The following is a 21,559-nucleotide window of genomic DNA, read 5'->3' on the forward strand; positions in this document are numbered from 1 at the left end:
AATCTACCCCTTTCTCTTGAAATAAAAACAGTATAATTTAGTTTATTCTATTTTAATTCAAAAATATATTCATGAACCACTATAAAAACAGAGTTTGTTCAGTTGTGTAATATGTCATGTAATGTATATGTAATGAAACTTAGCTGAAAATATGATTTTTTGTTTTTTTTAAAGCCTAAATCTTGAGTCTGATTCTAAACCTAAGACTGTAATTCTAGAGTGTAAGAAGAAACAATAATAATAAAATAAACTGCTTTTTTTTTTTTTCCTAAATTATAAATAAATGAGGAATCTTGTTATAGTGGCTTTGGTGAGAGATATAAATTCTCACATTGTATTCTTCACTAAAAATTGACAGTTGACTGATACATACAAGCAATTCATTCAGTTGCTACAGTATCAGTTTATTTAATACTAGAAAGCCTGGCAGTCATTTGAAATGACCACTGTTCTAGATATTATAAATTGTAATTAAAATGATTTGTGCAAAGATGTCTGCTAATTCAAACTGAATTGCCCAGGTCAGGCGGCAAAGACGCCCCTTTGCTTACAGCCCCACGGGGTTTTCCCCTTCTACTTGCTTAATTGCTTAAAGTAGAGTGCAATAAAGGAAACTACTGATGGAACATTTCTTAAGAGCCACCGCTAAATAAATGAAGTTAATTTAAATAATAAAATGTTAATTCACATGTCAAAGATCTCTTTGTACACAACTTTTCTTGTGTAGATCTTTCCATCATTTTTAAGCTTGCCTTGCAGAAGACCATCAATTATTTTTAATTTTGTGTCCATTCTTTCACGAACTCTTGAACAGGCAGCATAAAGTTGACCGTGTCCAAATGCAGGCTCAGGTAAAAAAATGCCAACACGCTTAAGCGTTTGGCCCTGAGACTTATTGGTGGTCATAGCAAAGGCAAGTTTTACAGGAAATTGTCTAGGTCTCAAATGAAATGGCAATTCTGTGCTTTGGCAATTTCACTCCATTGGCTAGTACAGTTACACAAGCAAGCAATAAACTATCAGTGACAAACAGATATTTAAGCCTCATATATATATGGGGCAAAGTAACATCATCCCCTCTGAAATGGCTGGCTCGGGCTTAGCGAAGCACACCAATGGATTCTGCAGGTTCGTGGCACACCATTTTGGCCATTTGTGTCTTCGCGGGACTTTAATTAGCCAAGGTATTAATTAAAAGCTAATTTTACCCTACGTTTTCCCTACATTTTCCACTTTCTTTCTTGGGTTTTCCCTATTAGAGTAGCATGGTGAGCCAGCCATACTCCTGTGATTTTGTTGTGCCATTTTAATGATTTTTATAAGATGGAAAATTAAAAGTAATAAGCATATTAAATATCTTGCAATGGGAAACTGAGAAAAATTTTATTAGTTGAAGAAACATAAACTTCATACACATGTGAAATTTAAACTGCGTGCACATATATAGATCAATCAGTGTTTCTTGGAGTTTTCCCCCTCCCCCTCACCATGACAGATACCCTGATATACACACCAATTCCTATTTCTCTTCAAAATTGCTATAACATTTAGATATAAAAATAATAAAATATTTTTAAACATGTAAACTGATGGTTAAATTATGTTTGCTTTCTTATTTATTTATTTATTTTTATTTTTTTATTATTTATTTATTTATTTATTTATTTATTTATTTATTTTTTGAGAAAAATGAAGGAAATTTATTTTCATTTTCATTAAAATTTTGGTTTAAATAGATTTTAATATCCTTTTCTTGTCTTTAAGTTGCTGTTTAAGTAAGGTTAAGATTTATATGTGTGATGACCATTTTCTCGGTTTTTTACTCAGTCACAAGAATTATTCCAGGTGGCACTAAAAGAATTATGTTAAAACATATTAAAAATTATCTCATTTAAAAAGGCATAGAATTTATATCTTGCAAATAGTCTAGAAGAGGAATTTTATAGTGGACATTTGTATCAAACATATAATAGATTGTCATTACATTTGTTTAAAAAATGTGATAAATACACATTATTTGGCCTGTTGAAACCTGGACCATGACATTTTAGTACCAGCATTTTGGTACCATAAACTAAACACTTCTGGTTTGAGAATAATTATCTGAGTAAATCTAATAACAGGGGCATGCAATTGAAGCATTATGCGTTTGAACTTGAATGGCAAATTTATGATAAACAATTATTTGGAAACTGCTGTATGCAGAATGAAAAAATTCAAATTAGCTTGATAAACTATGTAAATAAGTACGTAAAAAACAACCACTGAAAAAACATAAAACATCTATTAAAGTTGCAGAAAGAATTCTAAAAATTATCATAGATTTTGGAGACAACAGTAGTAGCATATAATGAAAGAATACATACAAGGACTGAATGAAGGCTTTTTCGAATGGAAAAGAAACATAGCAATTTAAAATTGGGCAGAAAGTCTGTCATAAAGATCTTAAGTCTGTCATAAGTTTTTGAATAAAACTTCGTTTTTATTCAGAATCTGCACCAAATTAAAGCTGCTTGTTTATCTAATTTAAAGACTGATTTTTTAATAACATAATTTGATGTAATTATGCTTTTATATTGCATGTAATTATGTAACTAAAGTTAAACCCGGCTATAATGTACTTTAAAGAGACTGGAAGTTTGGTTTACTATATCTGATCTGATAAGAATAAGGGATTATCTCACAAAAATGTCTAAAAATTAAATGAAATTTTTTATGCTGATTAACATTGTCACATCTACCAAAATAATTGAATAATAAATATAATTAAAAATACTATTAAAATTTAATTGCAGTTGTTATTATGTGCATTTATTAAATTTGTTGTTCATTCATTCCAATCTCTCCAAAGTGTCTGGCAAATTCATTTGCCTTTACCTGAAGCATTTGTCTAAACATTGGAAAATTATGGCTTCTTTAAATAGTGAACCATTTCAGAAGTGCTTCTTCAACATCTCTATGCTTAACCTTTCTCAACTTTTTCCATGCTTCCAAATATTGCTCATAAGATATTTATGATTGAAATACAAATATTTAATAAATTTTACAAAGAATATCTTATGTCTTGCAAAATACTTAAAGAATGCATATTTGAAGAATAGAATTTGGAGAGTGTTTATATTCAGACAAAATAAGCTGGTAAGGATCAAAACTCTTCATTGCCTAAAAGAAGAATCTTCTAGAAAACTGCAAACACAAAACTTCCTCTTTGTCTGAATAGCAAAAATTTCAAAATTTTCATCATAGCATCAGACGTAACTAGAGCTCTGTCTGGCATCTCATGCAAAGTCTGAATGGAACCAGAAAACAAATAGTAGCATGTAGATTTTGATTAGATGTGTAGAAATGCTGATTGTGAAAATACTTGATACTAAAACTTAGAATTCGTAAAACTACGAACTTGGCAGTTGAGGCAGTTTTAATTCTATTTTTATTTAAATTCTCATTTGTGGCCACAATTCACTTGCCCTCTACTCTTGCCTATTAAAGAACATTACATTTTTTATAAGTGTTGTGATAGCAAGTGAGCACAGCGAAATTACATCCAAGCAGTGCACAGAGAGAAGCCGAAGTGAAAAAGTGACGCATCGATTCAGAAGAAGGGAGGGAGTAAAAACGTTCTGGTTTACAATTACTTTGATTGGGCAAGAGATATCTGCATTGAACATTATGTAGGATCGTATGATTAATTTGAATAATGCAGTTTAGACTTTAAGAGAGATTTATGTTTTAAGAGACTTTTTTATTTAAAAAATTTTATTTTTAAAAGAGAGGTAAAGTCCCCAAATTAAATAAAAAATAAAAGAGAAATTAGAAGTTTGCTTTCATATTTTTTATCTTATATATATATATATGTATGTATATATGATTGGTGCAGCCAATTTCAACGAAAAAGAGAGTTGCACAATTACATGTTACCACAGTCCCATATACAAAATTTAAATGTTCTACAGCTACTCGTTCATGAGTTATGCGAGATACATATGGACATACAGATGTAAAAAAAAGTCTCCTCTGAATCCATTTTAAATCCAATTTGCAATCTTTTTTTGCCAAAAACAATCCTTTATTCTGTCTGTACTTACAGATGTCATACAAAAACTTCAGTCGAATGCCTTCGAGAGCGGCTCAAGTGGATATTTTTGTTGAAATACGATACCCAAAATTTTCTGTGATTACAATACTTCTTTTACTTTGTACAAGGAAATAAAAAATCATGATAAACTTGTTGTTGCTATGTTTTTCGTTTGATTAGTTATGTAATTTTTTTCTCCTATTAGTTAGGTTCATTATTCATTCGTAAAAGATTTAATTTCAGCTTTTCACTCTTGGAGAATGTATAGCAATCCTTCTCAGTATGGCCTAACTTACATCAGCTACACTAAGAAAGCATTAATTCCACAACGACAAATGTGAATCACGTGTCTAGAAAGAAAGAAATCTCGTTTAAGTAATTATTAATACTTCTAATATCCCACTTTTATTTTAAGTTCTGCTAAAATTAAAATTATCCAGAAAACTTCAGCTGATGAATTCAACAGAATCTACCACTTTTATTAATTATGTTACTTCTACTTCACTTTTACTCAAAGCTTTTAAAAATCATAATTTCCTAATTTTTGGTTATCTTTTTTTTATTATTATTATCTTATTTGCACAATATATGGCATCACATTCTTCAGTTCCATCTTCTTATTAAACAGCATCAGTTTATTTGCCCATATTTCAGAATATCTTTGTTCCTTGAAGAAGAGTGACTTTTGTTTGCTGCCTTCAAAATCTATTTGAAATTGATACAAAGTTGATTTTTACCTAATGTTACAGATTTTACTGTATTAGAATTATAATTTGACTAAATAACAATGGTGTTTCTCATTAATTACCTTAGCTAACATTTTCTAACTGCAATTTTCTGAGAAATTAATATTAATCCAGTATTGATTTGTGCTTAATTTTATAGGTTCCACTGTATTAAAATTATAGTTGATTATATTGGTGGTGCTTTTGGATGATTACCTTACTTCGCATTTTCTAGCTGATATTTTTCACGTAACAGTTAATCTTTTTTTTTTTTTTTTAATTAATATCTAAAATTTCAATTTTGTAATTCTATCCTACTGCTTTCCTAACTGCTTTCGCTGCAATATGTTTAACATTGTTTTACAGGAGGATCACTCTTAAATTTTCTCCAAAAACATAATGATAGTTTGACTCTAAATCAATTGCTGTCATTTTGTATTGATGCTGCTTCGGGTATGGAGTATTTAGAAAGCAAGAATTGCATCCATCGGTGAATAACTTTTTTTTTTCATTTCTTCAACATTTTTTCACTTTTTTTTTAATACCAGAATACAAATATAAAAACTAAATGTTTCAGAGATTTAGCTGCACGTAATTGCCTTGTTGGTTTGAATAATGTGGTAAAAATATCTGACTTTGGAATGTCTCGAGAAACAATACAATATGTTGTCACTGATGGAATGAAACAAATACCAATAAAGTGGACAGCTCCTGAAGCTCTTAACTATGGTAATATATGTACATTAAATTTTTTTTTCTATTTATTTGTGAATATTTTTATAAACGTTTGATTTTGTGAATAAATGTGAGTGTAAATTTCATATTACTGCTTAATATTCTGCTTAAATACTCTGCTATAATGTTCAGTAGGTCACTTTAAATTTTTAATCCAAAAGATCTAAAGAAGTAAAATAAAGTAAGATCTAAGAAGTAAGATAAAGTGTGTATATCATTAAGTTAGAAAATGTGTATGTTTAAAAAGAAAAGAGAAAGGTGATCATTAAGTGTTTAGTGAAATGAACGTGCACTGTTTATTTCAAAACAGGAAATAGCTTTTAAATTAGTAATAAAAGTAATAATAAAATATTTTTTATAATACATAAAATATTATGAAAAATCTAATGTGTAATAATAATTCTGGCTGAAATACTATTAAAAAAACATGAAACTTTAAAATGAGGCTCGAAATGAAATACAAAAAAATTATCAAAATTTAATTATTTTACTGTATACAGTCAAAAGTCGTTAATTCGGACACCCATAATCTGGAATGATCTATAATCCGGACCTCAAAGCTAAAAACTTTCTGCGAATGCACCGTGTTGACACATGCGCATAGGCGCTTACGCATGCACGTAAGACCTTTACGACTGTGCATATGCGTGTGCGCAAGTGCAGAATACATTTTCGCATGCGCATTTAATGTATAACGGACGGTATAAGCTAAAATTATCTAATTATCTATTTCAGTTAATGTTGATGATTGCGTTGTTTCTTAATCTTCGAATTGGATCTGGTTTATTATTTTTTGCAGACTGTAAGAGCAATTTTATAAAAGTAAGCGTGAACTTTCGATTATGTCAAATAGAATTTCCGATGCTGGAGCTCCCAAAGGATCTACAAAATGAAAGTATGTTTCAATGTCCATCAAACACAAAGTGGAATAGCTGCAAAAAATGGATAAAGGTATGAAGAAAGTGACAGAGAGGTGATTTGTTTCTCTAATCATTCCGAAATCTGTTTATCAATTTCACGCTGCTCACGCCCAGTTCATTGCAGCGCGCAATGAACTGGAAGTTGATCGTCAACACTATCCTTATCTTCAGGGAAGATATTTTTATTTTATTCGGCTTATAATTCCTTACTAAATGTAGTATTTCATCTCGTTGTACTCCGTCTTTGATATGATTTAAATCAAATTCCTCATCATTATAAATATCACGAATATACATCAAATAGTTTACTCGTTGCAATTTTCTAATTTCGACTATGCGTAATGTAAGCTTTACATATGCGCATGCTGAAAGAAATGTTTAATAAAGTAAACAAATAAATATTAAGCTTTTTTTTTTTTTTTTTTTTTGTAAATTTTGATACCCTTTGGATCATAATTTATTTCATAAATTACGGTTTCATATTTTTAATTTTAGAATTTCTGCATGCCATCTTACGAGATTTAAACTGATGATCTATAATCCGGAAAAATCGATAATCCGGAATCGCCGAAGTCCCGACGAGTCCGGATTAATGACTTTTGACTGTAATTACAAAATATGGGATAAAACTTTAAAGTTGTATAAAATTTTAAGATTAAATTATCTGAATAAATTTATAAACTAGTTATTAAACTCTGATACCAGGCAAAAAAAATATTTCATGCTAACCTATGCAAGAAAATGGTTCTAAATCTAGAAAAAAAAGGCTTTCTACATTTTTAATTTGCTTTTGTTTCTGATTATGTAGAATAATTTATGATGTTACTATTATTAATTTTATATATTCTTAAACTGTAGATGAGCTATGTCTAAAATTTCTTAAGTAATACATGTTCAACAAATATAGTGGGTTACCAAAACTCATCTTGCTATAATTGTGTCTGAATCCAAGAGCTACAGTTGTGAATTAATATAGCAGAAATCAAACTGTGACTTCAATGTTATACATGTGCATTATTTTATCACATGATTTTCAGTCCAGTTTTAGTGTTTAAATCAATTTAATGTTATATTTTTGGTTATTTAATATATATTTTTTCTTTCACAAAAGGAAAACAATAGAAATATTTATTTATTAAATTTAGCAGATTTTTGTTAAATTAATTAATGCTTCAGAAATAGTAAAATATGTAGCTGGCTAATATTTCAATTTTCTTCTTTCCAAGAGTCTATTTAAAAAAAGACATTTGTAACTGATTTCTTATTTAATTCAGACTACTAAGAATGTTAAACGCAATGCAATGCAACCCAAATGTAAAGAGCGAAGCTTACATAGAGATATCTCAATACTTTGTAGTCGACTCTGAACTGAGAAACTGAAAACTGATGCTCTTTTCAGACTTATGTAGTCCCTCCCCAGCTAATAAAAAATCCCTAGTACCTTCCATTTCTTGAAATTACTGGAATGCATATACTATGGTTAAAGTTACATCTAAGAACCAGATGTGACTACAGTACTGTACTAGTTGACTACCAAATTATGAAAAAAAATTGATATATTTTGCACATGTGTTGCTAAAAATTATTTTCTTGAAATTCTCATGTGTCATTGAATATTTTTATTGTTTTTATTCCAAATTCTACATCAGTATTTCTCTTGAACATTGGCATACTTACTTTAGTTTAATTAAATCTGGTCAAACACTCTGCATGTTACAAGCAAAAACAAAATAAAACAAAAATTAGACAAATTCAAACATTTTAACAATACTTCCAGTTCTATAACTAATAATCATAAAAGCCCTTTAAGTTCATAACAATTATTTAATTACTAATTCAGAAGTCAAACAACAAAAATCAGCGTTATACCTACAAAATTTTCACAGGACTAGTTTCGATGGTTTTACCGAACCATCATCTTCAGCTGCAAAACCGCAAATGAACAAGATAGGAAATAATGATTAGATAAGATAAGAAAGCCTGGACAAGAATAAGCAAGTGGCGCCATCTGTTGGCGAAACCAGAACTAAAACATAATTTCTCTAAAAGCGGAAGGCAAATTTGGATTGGAATTAGGATCGTTAACTAGAACAGAAAGATTTTTATGAATGTGAAATGCCTCTAGAAAATCCAGTTCTCCAATGGAAGATGTTTTTTGAATAATTTTGGCAGCAGAAAAATTGAAAGAGTGATTTTCGGACCAACAATGTTCAGCAACAGAAGACTTCTGTGTTTCCTTTTTTCTAACATATGCCTCATGTTCTTTGACGTGAAATTTTAAGGCTCTCTTAGTTTGGCCAATGTAAATTAAACCACACTGGCAAGGAATTCTATAAATACCCCAGGAATTCATATCCGGAATGGGGTCCTTGAGTATAGAAGTTGAAATTTTATTGATGGGAGAATAAACAACCCGAAAGTTAAATTTCTGCAAAATATGTGCAACTTTATAGCTAATTGATGGAAAGAAGGGAATGACAACAGAATTTTTATAATCTCCTAAAATAAGAGTGTGGCTTTTAGTGTGTTGAGATGAGAATTTTTTAACTGCTTGATTAATAATGTTGGGTGAAAAGCCCCTGTCAATAGCTTAGTCCACCACACTTTAAATCATGTCATCCGACTAAACAAAAGTTAGCTTCATTTTATTCCTATGTTTTCCGTGCTCTTCAAGTTTGCTCCTCCAAACTAGCCCTTGATGAAGAACTAAATTATTTAAAAGCAATAGCTATTGACAGGGGCTTTTCACCCAACATTATTAATCAAGCAGTTAAAAAATTCTCATCTCAACACACTAAAAGCCACACTCTTATTTTAGGAGATTATAAAAATTCTGTTGTCATTCCCTTCTTTCCATCAATTAGCTATAAAGTTGCACATATTTTGCAGAAATTTAACTTTCGGGTTGTTTACTCTCCCATCAATAAAATTCCAACTTCTATACTCAAGGACCCCATTCCGGATATGAATTCCTGGGGTATTTATAGGCTTCCTTGCCAGTGCGGTTTAATTTACATTGGCCAAACTAAGAGAGCCTTAAAATTTCGCGTCAAAGAACATGAGGCATATGTTAGAAAAAAGGAAACACAGAAGTCTTCTGTTGCTCAACATTGTTGGTCCGAAAATCACTCTTTCAATTTTTCTGCTGCCAAAATTATTCAAAAAACATCTTCCATTGGAGAACTGGATTTTCTAGAGGCATTTCACATTCATAAAAATCTTTCTTTTCTAGTTAACGATCCTAATTCCAATCCAAATTTGCCTTCCGCTTTTAGAGAAATTATGTTTTAGTTCTGGTTTCGCCAACAGATGGCGCCACTTGCTTATTCTTGTCCAGGCTTTCTTATCTTATCTAATCATTATTTCCTATCTTGTTCATTTGCGGTTTTGCAGCTGAAGATGATGGTTTGGTAAAACCATCGAAACTAGTCCTGTGAAAATTTTGTAGGTATAACGCTGATTTTTGTTGTTTGACTTCTGAATTAGTATTTATTCGGCGTGTTATTGTGTCTTAATTATTTAATTATTCTTATTTTGTTATTTATTTAAGTTCTTCTAAAACTACAAGTTTAAATTTTCTTATAAAAATTAATGTATGTAAGTTTTGTTACTGTGACTCATTTTTTGTTGTATTTTATAGTTCAGAAATTTAAGCTTTGTAATTCTCTGTTAAATATTAAATAATATTTAAAATTTTATCTTACAGCTGTAATATGTATTTCATTTTATATATTTTTATCAAACCTTTCCTTAGGAATTTACACTTCTTTATGTGATGTGTGGAGTTATGGTATTCTTATGTGGGAGGTATTTTCATTGGGTGGTATTCCTTATCTTGGCTTGTCAAATAATAAAGCAGCAGAGTTGGTGGAAAATGGTAGGCACATAATTTTATAAAAATTTTGTCATTTTTGAAAGAGATTTTGCAATTTAATATATTCATTACCAAAATCAAGATTTTTTATGTGCATAATCATTTAAAGATTCTGAACTGAGTTTAGCATTTTCCTGTAAATTAATTATTAAACTTTCATTTTATTAAGGTATTAATTTTTATTTAAGAACCATTATTTTCTTAATTTTATTGTTAATTATTTTATTAAAATCTAAGTTTTATTAAGGCACTTTTTTGTTATTTGGTACCTGCCGACCACCTGTGATTCTTGCTAGCATTTCGCAACTGTAAAAACTGTGATAGATTCTTCTAGAAAGATGAATTTTTTTTTTTAAATTTCTTTTCTTAGTAATGCTTTCTTTTTTTGGGAGCACTATATGAGCATGGTTGATGGCTTCTTTTCTCTTCTCCCACTTCTAATTTTAATGCCAGCTTTGATCCCGAGACTGGCCTCCACATCAGTAGTGGAATGTGTGTAGGAATCAGCAAAATGGAGAAATAAGCAGAAATGTGGTACAAGTTCCATCATCATTTGTGTTCTTGCTTATCAGAGTTATATAGAGGCATAGATTAACAGTCTTTCTGATGCCATTTTTAATGTGATTGCCAAGGAATACTGGGCCCACCAGCGGCCGAGTGGTAAAGTCGCTGAACACTGGTAGTTCGGTCCGAGGTTCGAATCCCGCGAACGGGCTGGCTGCATGGGTGTTTTCGTGGTTTTCCCCATGTGTAACATGTATACGAGCCAGTTTCCCTTAGAAAGTCCTCCACGAAGGCATCCCTCCTCTTAGGCAGATAGCCCTTGAGGCTTTGCCATAATCACACACCAAGGAATACTTGCCCAAAATAAAAAAATAAAAACTAATTTTCATTACTAAAAGGTACCAACAGATTGATTGTGAAGTGTCAGTGAGTGCTGAATAATGAACAAGAGCCACTTTTATTTTACTAATGCTGATGTTATCTTGCAATAGTTTGAAAGTATTTTTATATTTAAACTAACTATATTAAATTTTATTTATTGATATTTCAAACTTTATTATTTTTATAAATTAACTATATTAAATTTACAAAATATATCTGATTAATAATATATATACTTTTATAATAAGTTATTATGCTTAAATTGTATATAAGTCATTGAAATTTATATTAATAAGTTTTATTTCGATTTTATATTGAATAGGCTATCGTTTACATGCTCCTGATAATACACCTCCTGCTGTTTATGAAATCATGTGTAAATGTTGGGAATATGATCCTCAGAAAAGGCCTCACTTTTCAGAAATTCATGCATCATTAAATATGATTGCAAGCACTACTTTGATGGAGGATACTATTGATTTATAGTATGTTTGCTAAAAATGCATTGCTAGTTATGGGAGCAATTTTGAACCATATATTTTTGAAAGATTATTTATGCTTTCAGAAATTCATGCATCATTAAATATGATTGCAAGCACTACTTTGATGGAGGATACTATTGATTTATAGTATGTTTGCTAAAAATGCATTGCTAGTTATGGGAGCAATTTTGAACCATATATTTTTGAAAGATTATTTATGCTGTGAATAAGACTGAAAATGAAATAATATCTTGAATTTTAATAAGGATCTTAAATTCCTGGTTTGAAATATAAATTGAACAAATTAATTAATGGACAAATGTGAAGATTTCTCTGTGATAAATTAAGAATTGTCACAAGATATAATTACAAACATGTAATCACAAAGAGTGTTATTATGTAATAATTATGTTTGCTGCACAGTATTATTTTTTCAAATGGAGGGATCATTTAAATCATTAAAAATTTTGGGATATTTTGTTTTCTTAAAATGTAGAGTATGCATTTATTTTTCACATTCAGTTGTTGTGTTTTTAAGTAAACAATTATTTCTTATTCATCATCGTGGTAAGTAAATTAATCTTTATGTTGTATACTTAAAAAATTCGGTACCTTATTCAGTAGGATCAGTGCCCATGCTCATCTGCAATCAAAACATCATGCTGGTTTTAAACATGATTCGTATTATATGTCTACTTTATCAAACAAATTATACTAATTTCTTTTTGAGTTGAATTTGAGTTTTGACATGAAACCATAGTTTTTTTTTAATTTCCTAAATGCTTTTGTTTTATATTTCTGTTTAAAATGTTCTCTTTATATTTTGTTAAATGTTTTTGAACCCCTATTATTTTTTTACATATTTAGATACATTTTATTTAAAACTTAGTAAATGATATTGTAATATGTTATTTAGCATTATTTTTTAATTCATAAAAACAGTATTAAACTGAGTATTTAAAAAATTTACATTCCAACATGTTCAAAAGTACTTTGTAATGTTTGCTTTTGAAGTCATGTCAATGATTACATGTTGCATGTAAATTTATAGTAAAATTATTAGCTTTATCAAAATGTGTTTTGGGAAATGCTTATGTTTCTTTTTGAAAATTTATTTTTAAATTCGTATATTTTTAGCTTATAATACATTTTAATGTTGTAGCTATATATGTTTTTTGTTTTGGTCAGAGCTGTGTTATTTGTTTATCTTAGATTTTATTCCATATATCAGACAAGTTACGTTATTTTACATATATTATGTTATTTGTTTTAACATTGTCATATATCTAGTTGAAGCTATTTTATAGTATAAATGTATGGAAAAAGTTGTGTGTTTTGATTTCATGTTTGTATGTGTTTTATTTGAAGTGATTGTTGGACATTTAAGCAAGCTTTAATTACTATTGTGATCATCTTGTGTATTTATTATATTGTTATCATTTGAAATATGATTTTTGTTCAGTACAAAGAATGGTAATATTTTACTAGATAAGGATAAAAGTATTGATATAACACCTGTTTTTATCTGTTTGTGAAATGTGAAAGAAAAAATGAAGAACCTTAAAAGAGAGAAATCAAATTTGTTTTTAAAAATTTCTTATTGAATATTCTGACTATTTTCCCTTTTTTGGGGGGGGGCATCTTAGGTAATTAATGCATTTGGCAGCTCATATAATTTAAACATGTTAATAGTTAAAAAAAAATGTAACTTTATTCAGTAATCTTTCCAGAGAACAGCTCAGCCGATCTCTTCTGAAAACTGATACTCTTATTCATAGCTTATATTCAACTATGTTTGAATCTAGCCCTATGCATCTTTCCCAAACGTAATTGTGTAATTATAAATTTCACTATTGATTTTTATTGTTGTTATCATTTGAAAGCTCAAAAGTGTAAGTCTTGATTATGCTTTGTTTCAGTAAGCTTAAATGATTTTATGGAAGCTAGCATAATCCTTCTTCCTTAATTCTTAAATTTTGACAGAATAGGAAAATGAGCAGATAATGCAGTATTTAGTAAAGAGAGATTAACTGGTGATTATGTTTTGCATTGCATTTAAAATTTTATATTATAGTTTTCATTAACTTTTTATAACAATTTTTTTTATAAAAAAATATTTCAGTTTTTTATTCATTTGAAAAGTTTATATTACATAAGAAAATGTTTTATTCCATTGAATATTAAAGAAGCAGTTGGTGGTGTAGCATGATTAATGTTTGATATCTTTGGTCTGTGGATCTAAAATATTATTTACATTCTGTAAAACTGAATACTCTTATTTGTATGTGTAGTTATGATTTGATAAATGTAATTAAAACATCTGTAGAAATGAAATATAGAAATAATTTTATATTTTTATTTCTTAAAATATCAGTTAGGATTAAGTTGGAATATATATATGAAATTAACTAAGTTTATACCTAATAACCATTTATAGCTACTCTTGTTTTCTGTAATGCTGAATTTTAAAAAAATATTACCAAAATCAATGTGTGATTTTATGAAATCTAAGCATTTTACATTGAGAATAAAATTTAAATTGATATATCAGTTTATGCAATTCCAGTCTATGAGCGTTAACTTTTTGATTGTTATTATTTTATAATGCATTAATACTAAGTGATAAGTATTTAATTCTTTTTATTAATTTATATTTAAGCACAAAAATCTAAAAACCTCTCAAAAACTGTCAATAGCTAAGGCAGAAATGTATTATCTATATGCACAGTATTTGTCTTAGCCCTTGTGAACTTTGAATGTGCACATGATAAAATTAGTGTAAACTGTGTGTGAAAGCTTTATTGCTAAAATTCTACTGCAGTGCAGTTCACATTTATGGTATTCAACATAACCATTATCTTACATCATATGGTGTGTAAACCTATTTCCCTGCCTGTTGAATAGTTACTCCTAATGCTAAACTTATCTAACAAATGTGATTGATGATTTATTTCAACACTACTGCCCAAAAATTAATTAATATATGTAAACTTCCATAAAAGCATTATTTACGCACAGTGTTAACCAAGTTTACCTGATCTATTAATACCCATTTTTTAAATTGTCTGTATACCAGGTACTTACAATGTACAATAATGATTGCACTATACAAATACTTACAACATACAAATACATACAATATACAGATACACACATATAAAGGTCAAAGTTAATGTTTAAAGCTGCATTTAGATTTTTGTAAGGTACCTTGTATATATATATACAGTGGCTCCCAAAAGTGTTCGTACACTTATGATTTTCATTGAAATAGGGCTCTATCCATTAATTAAAAGTAAACTTTCTGAATGAGATTTTAATAATAAGAGCTATAATCTATTCGTAACAAAATTACATGAAATATTTTTTAAATATAGTGAAACTTTATTTTTAAGAATTTAATAATAAAAAAATTGCAAACGTTTTATCTCACAAAAGTCTTCATACACTGAAATATTTTTGATAAAATCAAAATTAGAATTATCCTTTGCTGCTTTTTTTAATTTTTGCATTGTGGTCGCATTTAAAAAATCGTTTGCTTTAATTTTTTATTGTCCACTTCATTATATTCTATTTATTATTGAAAAATGGGTTGCAGTTGTAAAGAAATTACAAACAGCTTTCGAAAATTGATAATTTTTCACCTTAGTAGTGGTAAATCAATTCGAAATATCGCTAAATTAGTTAATTTATCCCATTCTATATGTGATTATATATATCCCATTCTATATGTGCAGTATGTGATAAAATGTTTTAAAAAAGAAAATCGGATTGAAAACAAGATAAGAAAAGGTCGATCGAGAAAGTTAACGAAACGTGATAAGGGATTTATTATTAGAAAATTTGTGAAAATCCCACGTTTCAGTGCTATAAAAGTTTCTGCAGAATTTAATGCAAAGTTTCTACTTAAATTTCTCCTGAAACTGTTCGACGAGTTCTCAGAGAAGCTGGATTACATGGGCGTTCTGCTCGTAAAAAATTTTTTGTTAGTGAGAAAAACAGAAAGCTTTAGGCTTTCATTTTCAAAATCAATGATAAATACACCTGAAACGTACTGGAATAATGTCCTATTTGCTAACGAAAGCAAATTTAACATTTTTGGTTCCGATGGTCGAATAATGCATAGAGAAGATAAAATGAGGAACTTCATTCAAAGAACTTAATTGGAACAGTTAAGCATAGTGGTGGAGGTGTTCTTGTGTGGGGGTGCATGGTAGCATCAGGACTAGGTATTGGTATTTATTGATGGCATAATGAATCATTCTCTTTATTTAAATATTTTAAGAGACAATTTAAAATTATCGGCCCAAAATTTGGTTATTGGAAACAATTTTATTTTTAATCATGATAACGATTCTAAGCATACGGTTCTCAACGTTCGCCTGTAGTGTCTCTATAATTGTCCGCAGGTTTTGAAAATACCACCTCAGTTGCCAGATTTAAATCCCATAGAACACATTTGGGAAGAACTGGAGGTTAGAATACGAAAACACTACATCAAAACGAAAAGCGAACTCAAAACAGTCATGATGGAAGAATAGATGAAAAATGATACAGAAATTACAAAAAAAAAAAAAAAACTAGTAAAATCTGTTTCCAGACGTTTAAAAGCTGCTGTGTATGCTAAAAGGATATCCTACTAAATATTAATTTAACAAAAATGAAAATATTAACTAATATGTCAAGATTTTTTTTAAGTGTATGAAGACTTTTGTGAGATAAAATGTTTGTCATTTTTTTATTATTAATTTCTTAAAAATAAAGTTTCGCTATATTTAAAAAATATTTCGTGTAATTTTGTTATGAATAGATTATAGATCTTATTATTAAAATCTCATTCAGAACGTTTACTTTTCATTAATGTATAGAGCCTTATTTCAATGAAAATCATAAGTGTACGAACGTTTTTGGGAGCCACTGTATATAAAAAAAATGGGAAATAGTCTTTGCAGTTTGAAAACAAGGCTTAAGGTTTGAAAACAAGCTTAAAGTTTTAAAAACATATCCTTTTGTAGAGCAAATACTTATCAGTTGAAATTTTGCTTACTTACTTTTATAGCCTTTTGAGGTCATTGAATGAGAAAACTAATGATCATTAACACTGTCTCTTGAATAAGGATAGCTATTATGCTTTCGGATTTTTTTTAGGATTTATTAACCAAAGGATTATAATTCCTAATTTTATTTATGGAAGTCAGAGTTTTGACTGCGACTCATTTAACTGTGAGGAGGACATGAAACATAGAATTTCTGAGTTTCATATTTCTAAGAGTTTTATATCTTTTCTTCCTCATATTTGTAGTGTGGATCTTGAATTTGACCATTTCATCTAGAATAATTTATAGTAACTTTATCAATGTGCTATAGGAGAGTGATTATTACCAGTAAAATCATAAATTTGATAATGATATTATTTATAGGGTCAAGAGTCCTGTGACGCTACATATAACTGCAGACCATTTCAGTGTATTGAGTTTTAGTTTCCATTTGCTGAATCTGATACTAACATTTTATATTCTAAAGTTTCTTGACAGCAAATTGGATCTAGATGTAAGCCTAACTGCATCCCAACTATAATGCATTTGATTTTTTTAATTGTCTGTATAGCTTTTATTTTGCTTAAAAATGTATATTTAACATACATGTAATACATAATGATAATTTTATAGAGACTTATAAGATGGAAATGTAAACCCTAATGTTTTCATTTTAGTTCATTTATTTATGTATTACATTCCTCCTCTTTCTTAAAAAAATAGTTTAACTCTTTATTAGCAAGCATCTTAAATGTAAACCCTAATATTTTCATTTTAGTTCATTTATTTAGTATTACATTCCTGCCCTTTCTTAAAAAAATAGTTTAACTGTTTATTAGCAAACATCTTAAAACAAAAATGCCTAAAATAAAATGCGTGTATGAACTGTATAAATTCCTACAGTAAATGTGATAGTATAAAATACTGGAAAGTAACTGAATAGCATACTATAAGCTAATTAGTTTAAATTGTAAAGTTAAATGTTAACTATCATCGTTATTAAAGTATGATATGAAATTTCAGGGAAAGACTGATGTTTGTATTTGAGCTCTGCAGTTTGCTGGGTTAAGGACCGTTCCATTATGAGCTAATGGAGTCAGTTTCTTGTGTCAACTAGTGTTGCTATGCCTGCAGTTCATATTTTTCAACTTGCTGCTCTGTGGGGAAAAACTGGTTTTGGAGATGGGTTGGCTACGTGAGTTGTCTCTGTTAGCTCAGATAAACCCCATTAGGAATGGGCCTTCTGAATTAGAATTCAAAAGAATGGAAATTCACAGACTAACTACAGGGTAGTTTTTCCGCAGTTTAACAATTTTTTGAAATTTACTTCTGCACTCTGTACCTGTTATTTAGTCACATTCCTGTCAATAAAAATAGAGTTTAAAAAATCAGTATCATAAGAATTTCATGTAAATTTACAGTATTTTTTAGCTTTGCTCAAAGTAATCATGCCTTACAGCCATGTAGATAGATGGTTACCATCTCTGTACATTATTAAATATGAGTGTTCCTAAAATGTAGTATTCATAAAATTATGAATTCATGAGGATATTGTTAAAATTTATTATGCAGTTTTTTTAAGAAACGGTTAAAAGATGTATAGATTCATAGGAATTGTATATTTATTAAATGTGATGTATTTTTTTCTTTTGCATATATATTATCTAGTCAAGAATATTTTTATATACTGTTTAATAACAACATATAGAAAGTGCATTATATGAGTGTTTTTTTTTTTTTTTTTTTTTTTTTTTAAGATTTTATAAGTTTAAATAAATTGCATTAACATGCTTGTGCATTCAAAAATACGGTGGTTGTATTAAGATTATTACAAGTATATCCCATTTTTTAAATTAAATATAAACATTTAGGAAGCATCAAATTCAGCAATTAATATGTAATTAAATTAATTTCTGAGAAGTAAAATTTGTGCAATGAAACATATTTTATATCTTTTTTAATATATATGAATTATAAAAATTATTGATTTAATTATCTTCTTTATAAAATAGATATCCCCCACTTTATAAAACATTTGTTACATACTTCTCACTTTTATCAAAGATCTAAATTAGTACCTTTTCATTAACTGAAAACATAAATGTACATTTTCATCAAAAGTTCTAAAAGTACTTTTCTTTTTACGAATATAGTGAAAACATTATTCAGTGTTTGTTTTATGAAATTGTCTCAGAAGAGTATAATTGTAACAGGAATTCCTGTGCACCTGAAAAATCCTAGAAAGTTGGGAATGAAAAATTCTCAGTTTTGACGAGAGAAAATTCTCCATCTCCTTGGCCCTGTTTTTGTTTAATTTTCATCTTATTATGCATTTGTTGATTATTTTTGCTTACATAACTCTAAAAAAAGATTAAATAAGATGTTAATGGCTGTGCTCTTATCTTACTTTTAAGATTGAGCAATTTATTATGAATGGATAATTTAGCATTGCTTAAATATCCTGGATTAAATTCAATTAAATTACATTGCTATGGATAAAAACAATTCCCAAATATTGTGATATTATTTGCTGTTACTGCTGTTATTCCAGCAGTGAGTTTTATAGCAATGACCATATAGTTTTCATTTCCTTTCTGTGCTTTCCATAGACAATTTTGTTTTACACTGATGTTTTTATAATAGTAATTTTTCTATTTATCTTTATTAAGCGTATTTATTTATTGAAAGGGCTCAGTGGATCAGAAATTAAATGTCTTTCTGTTTTTATGGACTGAGTCAAATAGCTGCCAAAACTCACAAAGTCCAGAATAAAATTCCCAAGTTTTAGTGTGTCTTAAAATATCCTGTTCTTCCACATCTTTAATTTTCCCTTATAAAAACATTAAAAGAGAGCATTGTGGGTCTCTGAAAGAGCACTGCACATAGTACCCTATACTGGCTTACTGGATCCTGTATATTTATCACATCACTTGCATCTTTACTTTGCACTGTTCCACTTAGAAAAAGGTATCATAGCTCTGACTTAACAAAGTGGGGGAGATCTGTACAGAAAAGTTGTAAATAAAGACAAGTAATATGTAAGAAAATATTTTGTGCTGCTGTTTAAATTTACGTAAATTTTTCTGCTTAAAATATGTTTTAGTATAACATCTTGGACGTTATTATAGAAGCGAAATGTACTGTATCTGGGATTTTATTATGCCTAATAAATTCCAATAGTTGATCAAAAGTCTCAGTGAATTTTAAATACCTCAACATATTTGATAGCTGCATGCAGTATGTAAATTGATTTTAAAATATGATTCTTAGTATACCATACATTATTTTTTAAATGTGCCTGCACTAGGTATCTCAAAATGAAATATTTTCTTATTAAATGTATTTATAAAACAGTTGTAGTTAAGGCTAAGGAAAAATGCACAGTATAAAACTTTACAATTATCAGGTGCAGATAGTTTCAAATTCCTGTTACAGTTACACTGAATATATGTACATAAAGTGGGTTATACCTGTTGTCTTAATATTTCATCAGTTAAAATTTTCATACATAATTTGACCATTGTAATTGAATTTTTCATCTCTGCATTTATACTTTTTATGTGCCAAATTCAGAAATGAATTTCCATTTGGAATAACTGAGTGATGCCTTGAACTTATACAGTGAAACTTTACCATGTTGTTCAATCTGAAATGTACAATTTTTACCTACTTCATATGTATTTCTTCTTTTTGGGGGAAAAAAGAAGAAAATTTTATATTTGCAGTTATTTATTCGTACTTTATAGATTTGTCTTCCAGGTATGTCAACTGTTGTTTGTATTTTCTTTTTTTATTTTACTGTAGTGTATATATATACACGTATGTAAAATTGCAATACATTGCATATGTTGTAATAGTTTTGTCGCTTACAGTTTCAAGTTTAGTAATTCCTTGCAGTTATTATAGCTTTAATATTAGCTAAATGTTTTCAGTAAATTTTGAAGCTTTCTATCTCAGTGTATAAATTTCTATTAGGGAATTTTAGGAGGTTAAATGTGTAAAGTTATGCTAGTAATATAAATTTTAGTATTATATATTTGTGTTGAAAATTTTAATTAAGTTTTTTCTGTATTTGATGTTTGTAACGTGTTGATAGAACAGTTTGTATGAAGAAGCTATAAGTGTGAAATATTGTCTTTAAGAAACTTTTTCTTCTCTTCAGATTTATTTCCGTATTGTTAGAAATATTTTAATAAATTGAATTGAAGTAAATATGCAATAGCTGTCTGATTTTTGTAATACAGCACAACTGTGAATTTCTAAAAACTGAATATAATACATTATAATATCCTGTATATTACAGGAAATTTATGCTGAAGCATTTTTTCTGCATTTGTCAAAGTAAACTTTTTTATTCCTGTTATGTAGCGAGAATTTTTATTTTCATTCCAAGTAATTAGGTTAACGTTTGAAAGTGGTACACTGTTTGATGTGATGTTCAGGGCATAACAATGATATATACAGGATGATTTGCTGCCCCATTTGCTATCTTCTGGGAGGTTAGATTACTTAAATATGAATCGTGATGAAATAGTAATGCAGAGTCGAAAACACAATCGCAACATTAAAAAGAGGTATCATTAGGAAACCAGTGAAACGTCCGCACAAAAAATTATCATTCGACAACTGCCTGCAGAGGTAAGAGGATGGAAGTTATAACAAATGCGAAGTTAGTAGATATGCATCTAATATACTGAGTTACTGATTGTAATGGAAGAACCAGTGTGCAACTTCACTGGGAAAACTGTCCCGCTGAGGTGTATTTCCGCACCTCATCGGATAGCTTTTCCGCCAGACATTCATACAGCTGCATCAAAGATTATGTGAAAC

At 28.9% G+C, this 21,559-nt stretch overlaps 1 protein-coding gene across 3 annotated transcripts in view; it reads left to right on the forward strand.

The window, feature by feature from the left end:
• The window catches only part of LOC118191420 (tyrosine-protein kinase Fer-like), a 62,750-nt gene extending 41,809 nt beyond the window's left edge, over positions 1 to 20,941 (forward strand). The window contains exons 15-19 of one of the 3 annotated variants that reach the window (XM_085816573.1): positions 5,167 to 5,290; positions 5,378 to 5,529; positions 10,210 to 10,332; positions 11,537 to 11,699; positions 17,753 to 20,941. In XM_085816573.1, the coding sequence (XP_085672699.1) occupies positions 5,167 to 5,290; positions 5,378 to 5,529; positions 10,210 to 10,332; positions 11,537 to 11,699; position 17,753 (563 nt within the window). In that variant the 3' untranslated portion in view covers positions 17,754 to 20,941. Of the gene's footprint in view, positions 1 to 5,166; positions 5,291 to 5,377; positions 5,530 to 10,209; positions 10,333 to 11,536; positions 11,701 to 17,752 lie in introns of those variants that run through there. The other 2 variants (XM_085816574.1, XM_085816572.1) reach the window with 2 other exon arrangements.
• The last annotated feature ends 618 nt before the right edge of the window (positions 20,942 to 21,559 follow it).

The sequence above is a fragment of the Stegodyphus dumicola genome, chromosome 5 (genome assembly GCF_044657685.1).
Source record: "Stegodyphus dumicola isolate Sdum_Otavi_A_Nest chromosome 5, ASM4465768v1".
Classification (NCBI taxonomy): Eukaryota; Metazoa; Arthropoda; class Arachnida; order Araneae; family Eresidae; genus Stegodyphus; species Stegodyphus dumicola.